Genomic DNA, 20512 nt, shown 5'->3' on the forward strand with positions numbered 1-20512 from the left:
AGTGCTTTAGATTAAACACTCTAAAAAATCCCCCTCTTCTCATATTTTATCCTTCCTGTTTTTTGCTCTTCATACTAGTTAGGCAATGAAGAAAATCATTTCCCTCTCCCTCATCCACCAAGCCTGACAGTGTTCTGTAAGCCTGGCCGTGGCATGAGACACGCATGGATTCATTAGTTTTAACTCGCTCTCTCTCGTATATGTGTTCCCTTTTCCTCACAACCTGAAGTAACAGGTCTTCATCAATCCAAGATGTTTTACGATTTGCAGTTGACTGTTTTAAACTGACCAGCATCAACACACGCATGGTTTGCTATATGCATAGTGTTTATCACGCCAGGATCACTTAATTAGCCTATCTGTATGTAGTTCTTCACTTGGGATGTTGAGTGCTTCAGGATGTCCATTGAAGGAATCGACATTAAAACAGAAATGACTTGGCAAATTCCACAAATAAAACAATGAATGTTACTTACTTAGAGCACCTTTTCTTTCAAAGATCCCAAAAGGCTCATTTTATTGTAGTCTTTAAATTCTACTTGCCCAGGGTGAGTACCTGTTTTTGATAGAGTAAAATATTAGGGATTTCATTCCAGTGAGGGTGGGAAAGTAAATCTTATGGCTGGGCTACTTAGTTTTAATGACCATTCTGAAAGATCGTTTCATTAACTGTATATGAGGAATCAATTCACACTATGAGATTGTAGCAGTCTGGCTCCAGGATGAAAAGGGGCATTTAAAAAAAACAAAACACCATTTTCTGGCTAGAAAATGATGTCTAATTGATCCATTTGAATGAAGAAACGTTAGGTAGAATGTAATTACTTAAAAGGCGAATTCTGTCAAAACTTGCAAAAAATAAACTAAGAATTTTGATAATAAATTTAGCCTTGCATTTTAGATGTAGCGTTTGAAGTTTCACTGCAAAGAAATGGAGGCATTGGTTTGGTCTAGCCTATGCCTAAATACTGTGGTGATTGGTACTCTATAAATACCTCCCATGAAATCAACTTAAGGTTGCCACTTTAGATAGCACACTAGCATCTCAGTATCCAGATATTTTTAGCTGATTGTACTAATTACTACCTGTTACAGATACCGCTAAAGAAGACCAGTGCCCTTATTGCAGAGATGGGGATAAGCTTCTCAAATGCAGTAAGTGGTGACATTGACTTCTGTAACCTTCAGTGGCATGTATTTATTTAAGCTATTTTAATTTAAATACCTATGGTTGTAATGGTATAAGAAACTTAATCTGTGACTTGGCTCTGAAGTAGGTTTAGTTTCAATTTTTTAAATATGGCGAATACAGGGGGGCAGATTAATTCCTGTGGTAAATTGTGACTTGGACCCAAGATCACGTTCTGTGCCTGGGATGGAACATTTCAGAACACTTAATTTGATGAATATTTTTAGGAAATGAAAGTTTTGGCTAGAAACTAATAAGGAAATCTTTCAAAGATTTGGTTTTGTACAGATTTGAAAATTGACTAATGGTTCCCCATTCTTCCAGTTTACTGGAATTGTTACAATAATTAGTATTTAAATAAACTGTTCATTCTCAAATAACTGATGCTTCCTGCTTGTGTGTATAACATGCATTTTCTAAATTGCAAACTCTAAAGAAAATATAAACCCAATCCCATATGCAACCTCTAATTGATAAAAATATTTGGGTTGTAGTTATACATGCCTAAATAAATGGGAGTAATCTGATCTGTGATGTGAGTGACTCATCAGCATATCTTTTAATGTCTCTTGCTATTGGCTAAAAACTAGATTTCCCTCTTCCCCCCCCCCCAGATTCAATTTACAATTTGTATTTTTTCATTCTGTGTTCTAGTATGTCCCCAGTGCATTGTGCTGTCCTAGCAGAGCTAGCATCTTAACAGGAAAGTACCCACATAATCATCATGTTGTCAATAACACTCTGGAGGGAAACTGCAGCAGCAAATCATGGCAGAAGATACAGGAGCCATATACCTTCCCAGCAGTCCTCAAGTCTATGTGTGGCTATCAAACATTCTTTGCTGGGAAGTATTTGAATGAGGTATATCTTACTCATATTTGCTGTGACACAGATGAATTGCCTGTACTGAAAGTAACTTTGTGAAATAAAGTCTTAATCCTTATTTTTGTAGATAAAATAAACCCCCAAAATATTTAAAATACTACTGTTTTTAGATGAAAAGGTCCTTCTCAGAACTGTTAAAGAAATAGAGGAAATAAGACATGCAATGTAACTTTTCTCAACTTAGTTTTGTCAAAGTATCAGCATCAATTTAACAGGTAGTCTTGAGAGAGTCAGTAGGTTAGTCCTCTACTTCAGGAGTACTAGAATTTGAGGATTATATTTGGGGAAGGGATGTGGGACAGCTGGACTTCTTTGGTTAGTGCACATGCTGGGTTTTCCCCCACCATAGGCACCACATGGTCAGTGTGTGTTCATCGGATTAGAACTGGGCCTTTGCATTTCTGGCTGCTGTGGAGGAAAACAAATCCCCCTAAACGTCTGAGACTGTGCTGGGTCACCTTTTTTTTTTTTTTTTTTCAGTATGGAGCAGAAGATGCAGGGGGAATAGGCCACGTTCCTCCTGGATGGAGTTTTTGGTATGCTTTGGTATGTGACAGCTCCTATTAAATACCTAGTTGTAGGTACTTTACAAAAGTAAATCTAGCTTAATTGTGCTGAATATAAGAACTGATCTGCTTTTTGCATGCTTCTGTTAACTAAAAGAGGAAATTCCCTTCCTTGCATTTTCTCAGCTTTGTATGGAGGCTGTTGATGTTAATGAGGAGTTATTTCTAATGAAGAGAAGTATCTGAAAACCTAATTTCAACAAAGAAAAACTTGCAATTATTATAGTGTAGAATCACTTTGGTTTTACAAAAGGCGAAGCTTGTAGGCCTTTTGCAGAACACATATTACAAATACTTAAATAGGACAAATTGTTTGATAAAATCATGCTTGACAAATACTTGCTGACAACTTAGTTTATTTAAAGTGGTCAATGAAATAGTAGATTCTTGTCTTTTTATATAAGTGATACCTTTTTCTTATCTCATAGGAAAAAAATTCAAAGTACTATAATTATACTCTTTCAATAAATGGAAAAGCACGAAGGCATGGTGAGAACTACAGTGCAGATTACCTGACAGATGTACTGGTAAGAACATCACAACAGCTGCATTACTGTTCTATTTGTGACGAAACACTACTTTATGCTTGGCTCTGTTACTGAATGGATATTGCCTAATGTTGGTGTTGTCATTACTTCACGCATAACCAGTGAAGCAAGATTCCAGCTCTCTTTAAAGAGGGCAAACTTGTATATGCAAATATGGGAAAATGAAATTGTTAGATAGCTGTTAGCCAAGGGCCGGATTTGGAGGTGAACACTGACTTCAGTGGTAGTTCAGGGTGCTTGACCAAAACGTTGCTGATTGGTAGGTCACAGACTTCCAGTTAGAACAAGTACTTCAGGCTACCAACCTGTGAAATGGCAATTTGGCTTAAGACCTAAGAGGATGTGCTTCACTTCAGCAAACTGTTGTTGTAACTGAGTTTTAACATCACGCTCATTTGTTTTTTAGATGTTACAGTATATCTAGATACATGATTTCAAGAGACTTTTATTAAGATAGGAACTTAAGAATGGCCATCCTGGGTGAAATCAATGGTCCATCTGGCCCAGTATCCCTTCTTCAGACAGTGGCCAATTCCAGATGCCCTGTTCTGTTCATTCCCTTTGAAGCAGCGATCAAGTGATCCGTCTCCTGTTATATAGTCCCAGCATCTGGCAGTCAGAGGTTTTGGGACACCCAGAGCATGGAGTTGCATCCTGACCATCTTGGCTAATAGCCGTTGATGAACCTGTTCTCCATGAACTTATCTAATGCTTTTTTTTTGCCCCAGTTATACTTTTGGCCTTCACAACATCCCCTGGCAACAAGTTCCACAGGTTGATTGTGCGTTGTGTGAAGAAGTACTTTACTTTTTTGTTTTAAACCTTCTGCCTATTAATTTGATGGGTGACCCCTGGGTCTTGTGTTGTATGAAGGGGTAAACAATACTTCCTTATTCATTTTCTCCATACCATTTATGATTTCATAGACCTCTATCGTAGCCCCCTGTAGTAATTTCTTTTCCAAGTATAACAGTCCCAGTCTTTTTAATCTCTCATAGGGACGCTGTCCAATACCTTTAATCATTTTTGCTGCCCTTCTCTGTACCTTCTCCGTTTTTTAATATCTTTTTTGAGATGGGGTGAGCAGAACTGCATGGAGTATTCAAAGTGTGGGTGTACCATGGATGTATATAGGGGCATTATGATATTTACTATCTAATTATCTGTCCCTTTCCTAATGGATCCTAACATTGTTAGATTTTTGGCGGCTGCTGCTGCACTGAGCAGATATTGTGGATAGGTTTCAGAGTAACAGCCGTGTTAGTCTGTATTTCCAAAAAGAAAAGGAGTACTTGTGGCACCTTAGAGACTAACCAATTTATTTGAGCAAATAAATTGGTTAGTCTCTAAGGTGCCACAAGTACTCCTTTTCATATTGTGGATAGTTCTCTGAAAACGACTCCAAGGTCTTTCTTGAGTGGTAACATCTAATTTAGACTGAATCATTTTGTATGTGTAGCTGGGATTGTTTTCCAATGTGTTACTTCTCATTTATCAACACTGAATTTCATCTGCAATTTTGTTGCCAGTTTTGTGAAATCTCTTTGTAACTTTGCAATCTGATTTGGACTTTACGAGTAATTTTGTATCATCTGCAGTCTTTGACACCTCACTGTTTACCCCTTTTTCCAGATCATTTATGAATATGTTGAACAGCACTGGTCCCAGTACAGATCTCTGAGAGAGACTGCTATTTACTTCTCTCCATTCTGAAAACTGACTATTTATTCCTACCCTATTTCCTTTCTTTTAACCAGTTACTGATCCTTGAGAGGACCTTCCCTCTTATCCCATGACTACTTGTTTTGCTTAAGAGCCTTTGGTGAGAGACCTTGTCAAAGGCTTTCTGAAAGGCTGTTTCACTGATTTACCCTTGTCCACATGCTTGTTGATCCCCTCAAAGAATTCTAAGAGATTGGCAAGGCATGATTTCCCTTTACAAAAGCCGTGTTGACTCTTCCCCCAACAAATTGTGTTCATATGTGTCTGATAATTCTGTTCCTTTTCGTAGTTTCAACCATTTGCTTGGTATTGAAATTAGGCTTTCCAACCTGAAATTGTCAGGATTGCCTCTGGAGCCTTTTTTAAAAATTGGCATCACATTGGCTATCCTCCAGGCATTTAGTACAGAGGTTGATTTAAGTGATAAAAAAAGTTACATACCACAATTAGTAGTTCTGCAATTCCATATTTGAGTTCCTTCAGAACTCTTGGGTAAATACCATCTGGTCCTGGTGACTTATTATGGTTTAATGTATCAATTTGATCCAAAGCCATCTGGGACAGTTCCTCAGATTTGTCACCTAAAAAGAATGACTCAATTGTGGGAATCTCCCTTATATCCTCTACAGTGAAGACAGATGCAAATAATTCATTCAGCTTTTCTGTAATAGCCTTGTCGTCTTTGAGTGCTCCTTTAGCACTTTGATCATCCAGTGGCCCCACCGACTGTTTGGCAGGCTTCCTGCTTTTGATGTACAGTAGAACCTCAGAATTACAGACTCCTCAGGAATGGAGGTTGTCCGTAACTCTGAAATGTTTGTAGCTCTGAACAAAGCGCAGTTCAGGCTCCAGATCCAGCAGTTGACACGCCGAGATAGGAGTCAGCAGCAGCTGAGCAACCTAGTCAGCCCCGGCATGAGTTTGCAAGCTTGTCCCCCTCTGGGCAGGGGGAGGGTGTGTGTGTGTGTGTGTGTGTGTGAGAGAGAGAGATAACAGTGTGGCCCCCTCCCAGCTGGGAGAGTGGGGGTAAAAACAATGCATCCCCCTCCTGGCTGGGGAGGGGGAGGTAAAAACCATGTCCCCTTCCGGGAGGGGTGGGGGGAGGGGGAAAGCTGCACATACCCAAGCATTGCTCCTGCTCTGCTGTCTCTAGCTGCCTTGGCCTGGCAGCTCCAGCATCTTGCTGTAGGTGGCTGTCCGGAGGTGGGGGTGGGGGCAGCCGCCCAGATGTGCCTACCATTAAGATGCAATACAGGCACAGTACGGTACTCGCTCTTTTTTATTCATCTCTGCTGACACCTGACTGGTTACTTCCGGTTTCACATGGTATCTGGTGGACCAGTCAGTCCGTAACTCTGGTATTCGTGTCTTTGAGGTTCTGCTATACTTAGAAAAAACATTTTGCTGTTAGTTTGTCTTTTGCTGGTTTTCTCCTCACATTTTTTGGCATACCAGATTATACTTGACTTGCCAGAGTTTATGCTCCTTTCTATTTTCATCATTGGGATTTGTCTTCCAGTTTTTTAAAGCATGCCTTTTTGTATCTAGCTACTTTTTATTCTGTTTAGCCATGGTGACATTCTTGTACTATTTTTTCTTTTTTTAATTTGGGGTATACATTCAATTTGAGCCTCTGTTATGACATTTTTAAAAACTTTCCATGCAGACATTTTACTCTTGTCATGGTTTTAATTTCCATTTAACTAGCTTCTTCATTTTGTAGTTCCCCTTTCTGAAGTTAAATACTACTATGGTGGGTTTCTTTGCTATTTCTCCTCTTGCCCCTGCCCCCCGGATATTAAATTTACCTATTACCTATTCACCTATTACTGAGCGGTTCTGTTATTTTCACCTCTTTGACCAGACCCGGTGTTCCACTTAGGGCTAAATCAAGAATTGCCTCTCCCTTTGTGGGTTCCAGGACTAGCTGCTCCAAGAAGCAGTCATTAATGGTGTCTAGAAACTTTCTCTGCATCCCATCCTGAGGGGTGACATCCCCATATTGACTGGATACAGTTGAAATCATCCATTATTATTGAGTTTTCTATGTTTATAGCCTCTACAGTCTCTCTGAGCATTTCACAATGACAATCACCATCCTGGTCACTACTATATTTCTCCTGCTATACTCTTATTATTCAAGCATGGAATTTGTGTCCATGGAGATTCTGAGATACAGTTTGATTCATTTAAGTTTTTTTTATTATATTTGACTCTGTGCTTTCTTTCACATGTAGTGCCACTCCCCCACCAGCATAACCTACTCTTTCATTCCTATATATTTCATACTGTGGTATTCCTGTGTCCCACTGATGAATTGTCGTCATTCCACCAAGTTTCTGTGATGCCTATTTAATCATAGCATCACTAACTATCTATGCAAAGAGAACCCTCCTGCCCTGCTATACATTCTCAGGACAGTTCTCTGTCGATATGGTTGTAAAATACTTAGTTATCTGCCTTCATGTGATGTAACTGAATGGGACTTTTTCATTTGACTGATGCTTCAGTTCCTACCTGTACTTCGTTCTCTAAGGTGATAGGCAATTTAGAAATACCAAAGAGACTAAAAGTGGATAGAGTATTTTACAACGGTATCAACAGAGAACTGTCCCTGAGAATGTATAGCAGTCGAGGAGGGTTCTCTCACACAGGTAGTGACGCTATGTGATTTAATGTTAAATATTTCAAATTAACTTGTCTCTATTAGTGATCCTGAAAAAGGCTTGTGTGTTGGTGCCTGCTGGCTTGTTGCTTTTGGCCATTAAACAGTGGGGACTCTGGACTGACAAAAGACAGCACTCGACTACACAGACTTCAGAAGATGTATTGACATGTCCTGAACTGCATGGAAGATGAGAATTTAGTGTGATCACATATAGCACTAGACTACCAGTCTTCTGTCAATAGCTGCAATATTTGCCTCTTTGGTGGGAGTTGGTCTCTCATTGGTCCTGTAGGCCATTAATCTTATTCTAACTTACTTAAAGGTCAGGAAGGCTCTATTTGTGGGGATATAGGTTTATTACCAGTGAGCCACAAAATCCATAATTGATTTTAATAGCTTCTCATAAATGGGCAGTAGACAATCTATTTATGTAGCATTCTTAGAGTCCATTGCTTCAGAAGTAGAATAGAGAGCACACCAGACTTGGATGACTCATCAGGCAGTAAAGGAAAAACATGAGACTAGAAAAGGGAAGAACTGAGATGTAAGTGGTAACTGTGCACGTACTAAGATTAGTTCTAATGATTGGCAAAGGGAAAGCTACAGTAATGGGCTGAAAGGAATAGTAAGTGAGACTTGCTGTCATGTGTAGGCTAAGGTGAACAATAAGTATTCAAGATACGACTTGAAAATGAGTGGCTTGGTGAGGGAGATCAAATGGAGCAGCACAAGTGTGAATGAAGCTTAAAGCTATACCCTGTTGGTGCCTCTTCCCTAATCACCTTTTACCAAAAAAAAAAGTGGATCATCATCAAACTGGCACAAGATTGGAGGATGGATGTAACAAATAAGTTGGCAGCAGTAGAGCAGGGAATGAAACACTGACCAGCAGAGCGACTGCCTTCTGAGGAGAACAAACTGCCAAATTCCCATCTAACATTTAGGGTCTGGATCCTATATCCCCTGAAATGTAGAAAGATTTAGGAAGGGCATGAAATGGAATTGTACTTGACAGTATGAATAAAACTGTCAGTGAAGGCAGAATTTGAAAGGGAGCTCTGTCAACATAAGGACTGAGTGAGATAAGAGATCTGAGTCCTTCTTTACATGAAGCTTTCCAGCTCTGAATAACATGAAGGTCTGAGGCATAGTGGCAATTAGAGGTGTGAGGGACAAAAGACATCTTATGTTGAAATAGGATTTATAAATAACTCGTAACATTTGGGATTGATTTACCACAAGTTCTACTTCAAACAGTTGTAAAAGTTCAATCAACGAGATTGTAAAATAGTCTACAAGTGCTTTTTGTATTCATACACTTCTAGTCTTAACTATTTTGGACAGTTCACAGCTTAACATTAGGGTTTTTTATCACTAGTGTTGGAGAGCTTTTAAAAAACTAATTTTGTGTGTGCAGGCTAACATGTCCTTGGATTTCTTGGAATATAAATCTAACTTTGAACCCTTCTTCATGATGATCTCCACTCCAGCACCACACTCTCCCTGGATACCTGCCCCTCAATATAAAAAGAGCTTCCAGAATGTCAGTGCACCAAGAAATGGCAATTTTAACATTCATGGAAAGGTAAGAGGATTTGCAAGAATCCAAACAGATTACTACATTAATTGGTGGAAATAATTAGACAGTGGGTCTGAGTTACATGTGTAACACTATGAAGTTTAAGTGGTGTGAAGAATGGGTTAACGTTGTTCTGTTGCTCATCTGATGCCAGCATCAGATTTTTAAAGGATTGTGATCTTAATCTTTCAACTCTTCTGTGAAACATCTGATGTGGAAATCTGAGATTAAGATCACAATCATTTAAAAAAACTTGATTTTTGCTAACCCTATTAGTGATAGGTGACTGGCTATCCGGGCCTTCAATAATAAACACCTGTCGCTACACACTTGTATTTTAAGATTCAAGAACTAAACGATTCTTCAGTAGGATAGAAATTATGATTTGTTACTAACTTTATTGAAGTTTTACCTTCAGCTTCCAATCCATTAAGAACTTTATTCTTCCAGAATGTCTTGCACTCATGTGCATAAGCTCTAATGATGTGCTTCCATAACTTGCCAAGTTGTTCTGCTAGAGTGCCACCTTAAATAGGTTTCACACAGAATGAAGAGGGAAATGCCTTAAGTTGCTCTGTCAAGTGCCCAATGGAGATGGGTGTTGATGAGCATTACTGTCTCTACCAAAGAGACTCAGATCACTCCTTTTTTAATGGAAAACATTACCAGTAATCAATTTTACCAAACTAATTAGAAGACCTCTTGGTTAAGTCATGAATCATAGGTCCCACTGCCACCAAATGCTGTTGACATTGTTTTATTGTCTCTTCAGTAGACATGGTGGCACCATCCAGGTGTCAGCATATGAAGTTAACGTGAGAAGAAGTTGTCTTGGTAGAGTCAAATTTAAACCAGTGGTAAAAGAAAAGCTCTCGAAGGAAGTAACTGAGCAATGACGTGATCTTGACTATTTGCCTTTCAGTTATCAAGGTAGTTTGTAGTCTTGGGTCAGACTCACTGAATTAGTATCTGTTTATAAAACACATGGATAATGAGTTGGACAAGATACTTGCACTTTAGCTAAGAGATAGTAGCCATTCTTATCTGAAAAGCCAGCCACAGTAATTCACATGGTCAGCTCCATACTAGATGTTTGCAGTTTGTCCTACCTCTAGCTGAAGGAGAAGGCCATACAAACCGCAGCTAGTAAGACCTGTTGCCTTCTTGAGGCTTTTTTGGGCCGAGATATACATTGAACTGTGATTTGGTTCAAAATCCTGGTCCAAATCTTGAAGACCCTTAGTGGGCAATATGGAATCTCAAACTTCCTCACTGTTTACTAGAAGGGGTTAGAATGACTCCAAGCTTGGTGTTCAGAGCATGATGTACAGCCCAGCTTTTTGCAAACCCTTTGATAATGATGGGGGCGTGAATAGAAAGAGGGAAGATGGCCATTGTTTAGCAGAAGCCACCAAACCAGGCAGTATGGAGCAGAACCACCTTTTTTCCATAAAAAGAATCCTTCGTTCTATCTGGGGTTTAGGTACTGCAGTGGTTGGGCACTCTAAAAATAGCGAGCTAGAAGTGGTTATTTGGTCAGCAACCAGCTAAAAAAAACAGTGCTGATTGGCTAATAGTGCGGGAGTTGCCCTTTAATGTGGAACAAAGGCAAAAACCTCTGCACTTGACTGCATATCCGTCCAATGCATAAGGACAGCCACAGAGATTTGCTTAATACTGGATGCTTACAGCACTTATTCAGTCTATAGATATTGAGGATTCTGCAACAGGGGAGGGAGGAAGTGTTAGGCCTTGTCTATACGTACAGTGCTGTAGTGGTACAGCTGAGCCGCAGCAGTGTGCCTGGTGAAGACGCTATGCCGATGGGAGAGAGCTCTCCCGTCAGCATAAAAAACCCACTTCTGTGAGCGGCATAAGCTATACTAGCAGGAGAAGTTCTCCCACTGACCTAGTACTGTGCACATGAGCGCTTATGCCAGTGTAACTTATGTTGCTCAGGGAGGGGAATACTCACACCCCTGAGAGACATAAGTTTTGCCAACATAGGCTGTAGTGTAGACATATCCCTAGTCCCAGCTAGAGACTGAAATGAAACAGCTGCATATGGTCCTCAACAGTCAAATGTTTGTTGACAGAACCGTAATAGACAAGATTATTCCTTTAATTTGCAACAGGATGTTGTAATGAGGCCTTGTGGACTCCCCCCACCCCCTCACCTTCACTATTGGTTAATCTAAGATGAGTTAAATTCAGTAATAATCTTGTAAATGAGGCCTAAATTCATAAATAGGTTGGAAGGGTAAGACTAGGGAGAGCAGAGTACTGCAGGACAAGAGGAAGACTTTCAGCTCCTCAATAAATCTTTAGTTCTCTTGGTCAAGTCTGTAATTGCAGGCTGGGTATTTGTCCTTAATTACCCTAAATCAGCTTTCTTGCCTAGGCAAATCTCAAGCATTTAGGTGTTTTAATTTGAATAACAGAAACAGAACAGTTGCCAAAAAGGCACATGGGTGCTGCATGTAATTGAACTCTGTTACAAATTGGATTCATTAGCTCTGCCCCCACGCTCAAACACCAAACCCTCCCCAGTCTGTGCAAAAATAGAGAAATGGGGACTCAAAATGGTCATAATTCCATGACTCATAGGAAGGATTTAGGAGTTCTGACAGCCTCAGCCTCAGTTCTAACAGATTGAGTCTAGGGGAAGAAATTGCAAAGGTGAAGTTCTACCACTGAGAAGACCCCACTCAAGCCAAATCCAGGCTGGTGCTTGGGATAACAAGTAATCAACTCTGCTGATCTTGGTTGCTTTACATGTTAAAACTGAAAGTGAAAATTTATGTAACTTGTATACACTTGATTTTTGTCCCTTTCTTTCACTTTTCGTTAGTATTTGTTTCAGAGAGCAAGCTTTTCAGTTCTAAATTTCTGTGTGTGTGTGTGGCAACTAGCACAATTCTGACTGGAGTTTCTGGCTGCTTGAATGTGTGGCTTACCTGTCCTAGTCAGGTGCATGATTGCTGCCTCAGTTTCTCTCCTTTGAAAATGGTCAGGCTGGGAGGATGATTTGACCTTTTGGGTCAACGCAAAGGACAACGCAAGAGGCCGCCTTCTGGGGTTAAAAGTCCAAATGAAAAGCTATAAAATCCTTTCACTCTCTGGCAGGGCCCTGATAGTCTCCTGCCCTAAGTGCCTGGACTTGCCTCTCCTTGTACCAGGGTCTGACTCCTGTTCCTGTTGCAGGGGCTCAGTAGTCTTTTTTTTCTTTAGTGCAGGGGGTTTCTGCATCACCTCTCTAGGTAGTGTCAAAAGGCCTTAGCAGCAATCTGTTCTAAGCCCAAAAATACTCTGCTCCACTGTTCTAAGGCTGTTTCTTATGTTGTTAATCTCTTAGGCCTCTTCTAGCAGTTCTCTGCTACACCCCTGCAGGACTCCTTCCTGGTTCCTTGTCAGGTAGAGAATCATCACTGGTCTCAGTCTAGGGAGTCTTCCCCAGGCAACTGCTATCCTTCCCAGCTTTCTCCAGGCAGAGTTCCTTTCACAGTCCTCTTTCTTAAGCCACTAAAGTGATTCCTAGGCACTTCCTGTTCCCTGTGGGTATGTCTACACTGCATCTGGTAGTGAGCCTCAGTCTTGTGCTAGTGCTAAAAATAGCCTGGGGAGGGTTTTGGCTTGAGAGCCCAAGCTCCATTCTAAGACACAATGTCTGCACAGCTGTTCTTCGCATGCTACTGCAAGCCCTGCTACCAGAGGTCAGTGGGCTCAAGCTGGGAGGCTCAATTCTAGATGCCATGTGAACATACCCTATGGGGTCCCTTTCAAACTGAGCAGAAACTTACACAGTCCTGCTGTCATAATTCTCAAGATACATGATCTAAGAGGTTTCAGAGTAGCAGCTGTGTTCTGTCTGTATTCGCAAAAAGAAAGAGTATTAGTGGCACCTTAGAGACTAACCAATTTATTTGAGCATAAGCTTTCGTGAGCTGTAGCTCACGAAAGCTTATGCTCAAATAAATTGGTTAGTCTCTAAGGTGCCACTAGTACTCTTTTTTTTTTTTTCTTTTTATGATCTCAGAGGAAAACTGAGTCTAACTCCCACCTGTACTTGAACTCAATGAGGGGCGGGAAAGACAATAACAGAAAATGTGGAAATGGCAGAGGTGCTTAATGATGACTTTGTTTTGGTTTTCACCTTTGTTTCCAGTTCTGCATGCCATATTTCAGGAAAGATGTGGATAAATTGGAGAAAGTCCGGAGAAGAGCAACAAAAATGATTAAAGGTCTAGAAAACATGACCTATGAGGGAAGATTGAAAAATTGGGTTTGTTTAGTCCGGAGTAGAGAAGACTGAGAGGGGACATAACCGTTTTAAAGTACATAAAAGGTTGTTACAAGGAGGAGGAGGAAAAATTGTTGCTCTTAACCTCTGAGGATAGGACAAGAAGCAATGTGCTTAATTTGTAGCAAGGGCAGTTTAGGTTGGACATTAGGAAAAACTTCCTACCTGTCAGAGTGGTTAAGCACTGGAATAAATTGCCTAGGAAGGTTGTGGAATCTTCATCATTGGGGATTTTTAAGAGCAGGTTGGACAAACACCTGTCAGAGATGTTCTAGATCAGGGGTGGGCAAATTATGGCCTGCGGACCAGATCCGGCCCACAAGATTGCAACCCCATTGGCACTGCGGGGCTAAGGCAGGATTCCTGCCTGCCCTGGTCCTGCACCACTCCTGGAAGCAGCTAGCACCAAGTCCCTGCGGCCCCTGGGGGAGCAGGTGGCAGAGGGCTCTGCGCGCTGCCTTCGCCTGCAGGCACTGTCCCACGCAGCTCCTATTAGCTGGGAACAGGGAACTGTGGCCAATGGGAGCTTCGGGGGAGGTACCCGCAGGCAAGGGCAGCGCACAGAGCCCTCTGCCCCCACCTTTCCCCAGAGGCTATAGGGACATGGTGCCAGCCGCTTCTCGGAGTGGTGCGGGACCAGAGCAGGCAGGCAGCCTGTCGTAGCCCCTCTGTGTGCCACTGCCACCCTGGAGCCGTTCAAGGTTAGTGGTGCCAGGCCAGAGCCTGCACCCCATCCCCCTGCCCTGAACCCCCATCCCCTTGCCCTGAGCCCCCTCCTGCACTCTGCCCCCCAACTCCCTGCCCTAGTCCTACATTCATGGCCCTGCATGCAATTTCCCCACCCAGATGTGGCCCTCGGGCCAGAAAGTTTGCCCACCCCGGTCTAGATAATACATAGTCCAGGGGACTGGACTAGATGACCTCTGAGGTCCCTTCCAGTTCTACAGTTCTATTATTAAAGTGACTAGTTACTCTGCTATTCTAATGTAAATACTTTATTGTAATGCAAATACTTCACTCAAACTATTACTGTTGCAATTAACAATTCAGTGAAGGTTTAGCACTTAACAAAAAAGCTCATTTTATGTTGTTTCTGAACTAATCTCAATGTGTTCTCTTTTAGGACAAGCATTGGCTAATCAGGCAAGCAAAGACTCCAATGACTAATTCTTCAATACAGTTTCTAGATGATGCTTTTAGAAAAAGGTAGGAACTGCTGCTTGAGGCCATTTAATAGGTTTCCTGGCAAGACTAATAGCCCCAGAGGCTATTCTGAGGAAAACAAAAATGAACAAATTTTAAAATGTGTAACAGGTCTAATCATAAGAGTTAAATTACCTGCAATAGTTCTCTGGATGCTGCCTGTAGAGTCATGTCCCCACCCCTTTTTTGGTAGACAGACTCATAAGTAGTCTGCTAAACATACAAATCTCTTGTATCTAACTGCTACTGTCATTCAACATATAGAGATCTAGGAAGTCTTGCTCTGTCTCTTTACTGTTTCTTTGAACTTTAGTGCACGAGACAGTAAAATGCATTCACATTCTCAAAATGAGTAGACAAATATGATCTGATCTGTGTTTTTTGTTTGTTTGTTTTAAAGACACTGTGGGAATTCATTATCCCATGACTTTCATATCAAATGTGCTTAGTTAACAAGTTAGAAAATATCTTAACGTCTAGCTCCCCCGGCCAGCTAACCTTGGATCCGAGTCTGTTCTGTCCTCTTTGTATATTACTGTCAATAAAGGTTCTGATTTTGCACTTGAGCAGTCCCATTGAGTGCAGTAAGTTTTTAGACAAGTGTAAATGATTGAAACTTAGGAACCAGGTTCTTTTTAGCTGTACTGGCTCTGTAGTGCTAAGTAAAAAATGAACAATTAGAAGAACTTTTTACTAAAGGTGATGGTGGAAGAGAGTATCTTACTCGGCAGAACTGCCCCCTGGGTATACTATGCATATATCTACTCTGCAGAGTTAACTCTAGCTGTCCTCTCGGTATTGTTCCCATACCTACACATCTCTCACACACGTTTCATGGTGCTTTCAACTGGGGCTACCTGGCATAGCTGAGACTGTGAGTTAGATCCCGGGTTCTTCTTTCACTTGGGCTGGTAACTGGTACAATTTGCTGGGATGATGAGGGCTAAATGCTGATAGTCCTCCAGTGCCTTTCCACAGTTCCCCTTCTGTCTCAGAAGAACTCAGAATTCTTCCACTATTCACTGGCAAAGAATCAGAGTACAACCTTACTTTAAACTTACTGGTAATTAACACAGCAATTTACCTGTTTTCAGAGCTGATCTGTCTAGTGGTTAACCTTATAGGATTCTTGGGCAGTCCCTCTCTATAGAGGGAGATGTGATATTTTAGGGCACTTTTCAGTTACTACTTGTGATCCATTATAGATGGTAACAGCAGCTAAGAAGTGTACAATATGAAGGCATAGCTAGCTACTGTGTGTAAGTTTAAGTAAGCTTTTTAGTCTCCTCTTTATTCTTGATCTTTGCTGTAAGGCTAACTTCTAATGAAAAAGGTTACAAAACTTTAAATAGTAGAACTCTATTTTGGACATGTTGGCAGGGTAAAGCTTGCTATCTTGGAGAAGGAAAACTCTGGGCTGGTTTTCAGGTCATTGCTTTATAAAGCATGCTGGTAAAATAATGCAATTAAATCTTAAATCAAACCCTGAGTGCATGCTGGGATACTTCAGAACCCAATAATAAAATCTGACTGGTTAACCAGTAATGAATCTAAGCACTTTGTGGAGATTCACTACTCCTGTAACCAAACATCACTTTTCTATCATGAGGTATGCTTGCTGAGAAGATGGCTAGTAGTGTCAGAATAATGGATCCTGGCATTGCAGGAGCAATATAAAGAAGTAGATAGACCTTGCTACTCTCTTTTGTGCACAGAAGAGATCACTTAATATAGAAACCATTTAAAACATGATATACTTTTTAAAAACACTTCAGTTCTGCTTTTATAAAATGGTGACCTTGCAGGAGAACACTCTGACGCTAACATGCTGGTTTGCATTACTTCAGAAATGGTCTGTGGCTACTTCTAGATAAGATTAAATGCAATCTGCTTTTTGACCTTTCAGGCACTACAGAGTAAAACCAACAAAAGCAGAATAAGACAAAACAGAAGGTCTGTGTCTCTTTTAGAATGGCTGCAGCTCAAACTATAAAATGGAGCTCGCTATATGTTTGGCTTGTTTCCAGAGTGTGTGGTGATAGGCGTGATATGCCTACGGTGCATAACAGAAGTCCAAATTGATTTGTAGCCTAATATAAATGCCCATTTACAACTAGTACTATACACTTTAAATGGAACAATTTTTGCTCCCATACAGATGGCAAACACTACTGTCAGTAGATGATCTGATAGAGAAACTGGTGAAGAAACTGGAATTGCTTGGAGAGCTAGATAATACTTACATTTTTTATACCTCAGACAATGGCTTCCATACTGGTATGTATACTTATCCTTTGCAATTCTGCTGCATCCTTTGCAATTCTGCTGCAAACTTTTGGTGAAATCTTAGTTACTTAACTTCTGCCCCTATTTACTCATCTGTGAAATGAAGACAATAATTGTATTCCTCTGGTGCTATGGAGATAAACTAATTGACTGCAAACCTACAGTGCCATCCATCTTCAGAGTATTTTATAAAGTGGTGTTCTGTGCCTAAAATGTAATGATGTGTATAAATATAGACCTTTCCTTCATTCCTGCTCTGACATACCAAGTTATTTTTACTGGTGAATTTCATTATAGCACCTCTTTCCTTTCTCAGTGTTAGAGCTGCCCTCTGTCTTGTATGTAGATTTGAAGTTTTACAAGTAGCCCAACTTGTACAGCATCAGAATCTGACTACAGTAATAGACTGAAATAAAGGAAATCTGGGTGAATATGGTCTGAGGGTCTGTGTATGTAAGATCAAGGTAAAGGGGACATTTAAACAAGTCTTTGTTCATCAAAGGCCAGATCCTGAGCCATGTGAGGCCCTGTTTTTTATAAATTAAACCACAATTAAATGGTGTCTCATTCTTAATGTTTTCTAGGACAGTTTTCTTTGCCAATAGACAAACGGCAGCTCTATGAGTTTGACATTAAAGTTCCATTGCTAGTTCGAGGACCAGGCATCAAACCAAACCAGACAAACAAGGTAGGATTATAAGTGAAGGTGCAGTAATACAGGTCTTCATATTCTGTCACAGTAATCAGTGTCTGGCATATATGTTGTAAGGGGGTCTAGCAACACATTAGTGTTCTGTAGTATAAAGGGACCTCACTTTCTTGTTCAGACAGACACTAAAACTTGACAGTTTTTAAGAACATTAATCTTTTTGTGAGTCAGTAACACTTTGTTTCCCGCCACCATCCAGATGCTCGTTGCAAACATTGATTTGGGTCCCACTATTTTGGATATCGCAGGGTTTGACTTAAACAAGACACAGATGGATGGGATGTCACTGTTGCCGCTTCTGGTAAGAGTTCAGACAGGATTAATAACCAAGCAATTTGCAGATTACTCTTGTACAGATTATTCTTCAGAGTGAATAAAGTTTCCTAAAATGAATTAGGAAGATGCGCATTCCAAATCTCTTCTCCCTCATGGTATTTTCATACAGAGCCCTTCTGGCTTAATAAAAATTTCATTGCTTATACATTCCAATAAACTCTGAAACTCCCTCTCAGGGAGGATACCTTTTTTTAAGGAAAGCTTTTTCTTTGACTAGTTGCACTACTGGTAATGAATGACTCTTGTTTTGATCGTTGTACTACTTGGCTCTTCAATTCTGAAATGCTCTTGTTGTTGTTACCAATAAAGTAAAAACTAGCAGGATCTTATTAAAGAGGAAAAGGCAAAATGCCACATTTATTGTGAATACAGAAAGAATCATAGTAAGCAGTTAGTTATAGCTGTAACATTCCATTCAATTTCATATTTATTCACTCACACACCACGTTCTGCAAGGTTGTTATCATAGTTACCAGCCTTACAGTTGCTCATGCCAAGCCACTGGCCAGGTGGCCTGGACACAAGGAGGGAGCAGGGCCTTGTCAGAGGCACATCTGATGCTCCTGGAAGTTGGTTTGCAGAATCAGACCCCAAAGTTCTCCGTTTCTAGAGTCCGTTTTTATAGGAATGTATTCCTATGCCAGTCTATGGGAATTGCTTCATCATGCTGTTGCTGAATCAATCAGTAGATGGCACATTCCTGACGGTTCTGTGCTGCCAGATGTTATCTTGTTTTTCAGTTCTCCCATCCTTGAGGCTGTTGGGTGGATTCCAGTTTGCCCTCCAGAGGGGTCCTCTGGTTGTCTTCACTCTGCGCATTCTTCAGCCGATCCATACTGAACTCGGAGGCTGGCACCTCCCTGATCATTCATTTATTATCCACACCAAGCATCCATCCACATACATCCGCAATCTCCATTTTAATCACAATGGTTAACAAAAAAGTGAGATAAATACAACAAAAGGGCGGGGGAGTCTGTTCGCTGTTTCTGTTACAAAGTATTGCTTTGAGAACAGACTCTGTCTTAGGATGTACTAACACAATTAGCAGCTTGCAAGTTTCACTAAGAGGGAGAGAAACAGTACCAAAAACCAAGAGACCTCTTAGTTTAAATTTCAGGGTATTACTAATTATGGGGAATCAAACTCATTTGTGATTTTAATACAGAACTTCTTTAATATGATCCAACACTCTAAGACCTGCATATGTGACCAAGACAAAATTATGCCCACTTGATATTTATTTAAATCCTAATAAGTGGGATATTTGTAGTCTTTTTCCCACTGACTGGGGGTAGAGGGAGGGAAATAAAACTAACCTTTCCTAAAGGTGAGCAGAAACCTATTTAAATGAAGCTTCTTGTAGCTAATCACTTTACTGTTTATACTTGGTCTATAAATTGGAGGTAGCCTTCAAGAAATTACAATGAGTCATCATGATTTAGAACCAATGCACTTCTGTGGTATAAGGTTTCACTAGCAAACCTTAAAGGGACATCATCAACTTAAATCTCACGTCTGACTTAGTTCTACGGGCTGTTACAAATAATGAAGATTGTGGGTGTTGGACTTCTGTCCGTTTATGGTGTGCATTTGTGATGGTACTTTTGTGTAGTTTTGTTTCTCTTCTATAATCTGCTCACCTCTGTATAGGTTTTTCATGCCTTTTTAAAAATGATTCTAAAACTGCAAATGTGGGAGGGATTTAAAATGTTCAGCTCTCTTTTTGAAATAGACTGGCTTTCCAGTTGAGTGTGCCCTTTTATACAAGTATTTCTGATTGTCTTGTGTAGTTCTTAATCTGGTGATACCGCCCCAAAGGAAGAGGCTATATTATAAAACTTTTTCTAGAGACTTTGGGTTATAATTTACTGGTATTTGGCAACATGGCTTGTACTTCATGACGATCATCATCCTTCAGTTTAGTGCTAGCTTGTATATGAACTGTCATTAGCACTCTCTTCAAATGAAACAAAATACTCACGTCCTAAACCAACTTATCAGTTTTTGGGACTGGATCCCTAATGTGGCTTCCAGTTGTTGTTACACAATGCACTTTCACCAAGCTTCGTTATGCTTTTGTATTGGTGCCACTGGATGTGCATTTACGTACTCCTTGCTGGTTACAGAGTAATTTATCTCAGGCATGCATGATTTTTACTTCTGGCATTATCAGAAGAACTAACAATTAAACTTCCTGTTTTAGAGAGGAGACAAAAATGTGACCTGGAGATCAGATGTCTTAATTGAGTACCAAGGAGAAGGACATAACAGCAGTGATCCTACCTGCCCTGCTCTGGGACCTGGTGTTACTGTAAGCAGAACTGAACTTAAGCATGAATTATTTGTAAATGTTTCCTTGAATCGCTTAAACTAAAACCTCAGTACAGAGTCAGGCCTGTTAGTAGCCTAGAAATTGTCTTCTAGTGATATGGGAGATCTGGATTTATTTCCTGGGTCAGTTGAACCTCAATTTTACAAACACTAGAGGCTTACAAACAACCAGTTTTGCAAACCATTT

The 20512-nt window shown here is 40.5% G+C and overlaps 1 protein-coding gene across 1 annotated transcript in view; it reads left to right on the forward strand.

Annotated features, from left to right (window-relative positions):
* GNS (glucosamine (N-acetyl)-6-sulfatase) overlaps positions 1–20512 on the forward strand; it is a 30485-nt gene that overhangs the window by 1141 nt on the left and 8832 nt on the right. Inside the window, exons 2-11 of the mRNA XM_077833409.1 lie at positions 1096–1155; positions 1844–2050; positions 2555–2620; positions 3069–3167; positions 8996–9163; positions 14581–14663; positions 16819–16937; positions 17531–17634; positions 17855–17956; positions 20198–20305. Of these exons, the coding sequence (XP_077689535.1) occupies positions 1096–1155; positions 1844–2050; positions 2555–2620; positions 3069–3167; positions 8996–9163; positions 14581–14663; positions 16819–16937; positions 17531–17634; positions 17855–17956; positions 20198–20305 (1116 nt within the window). The remainder of the gene's footprint in view (positions 1–1095; positions 1156–1843; positions 2051–2554; positions 2621–3068; positions 3168–8995; positions 9164–14580; positions 14664–16818; positions 16938–17530; positions 17635–17854; positions 17957–20197; positions 20306–20512) is intronic.

Source organism: Eretmochelys imbricata, chromosome 1 (assembly GCF_965152235.1).
Source record: "Eretmochelys imbricata isolate rEreImb1 chromosome 1, rEreImb1.hap1, whole genome shotgun sequence".
Classification (NCBI taxonomy): Eukaryota; Metazoa; Chordata; order Testudines; family Cheloniidae; genus Eretmochelys; species Eretmochelys imbricata.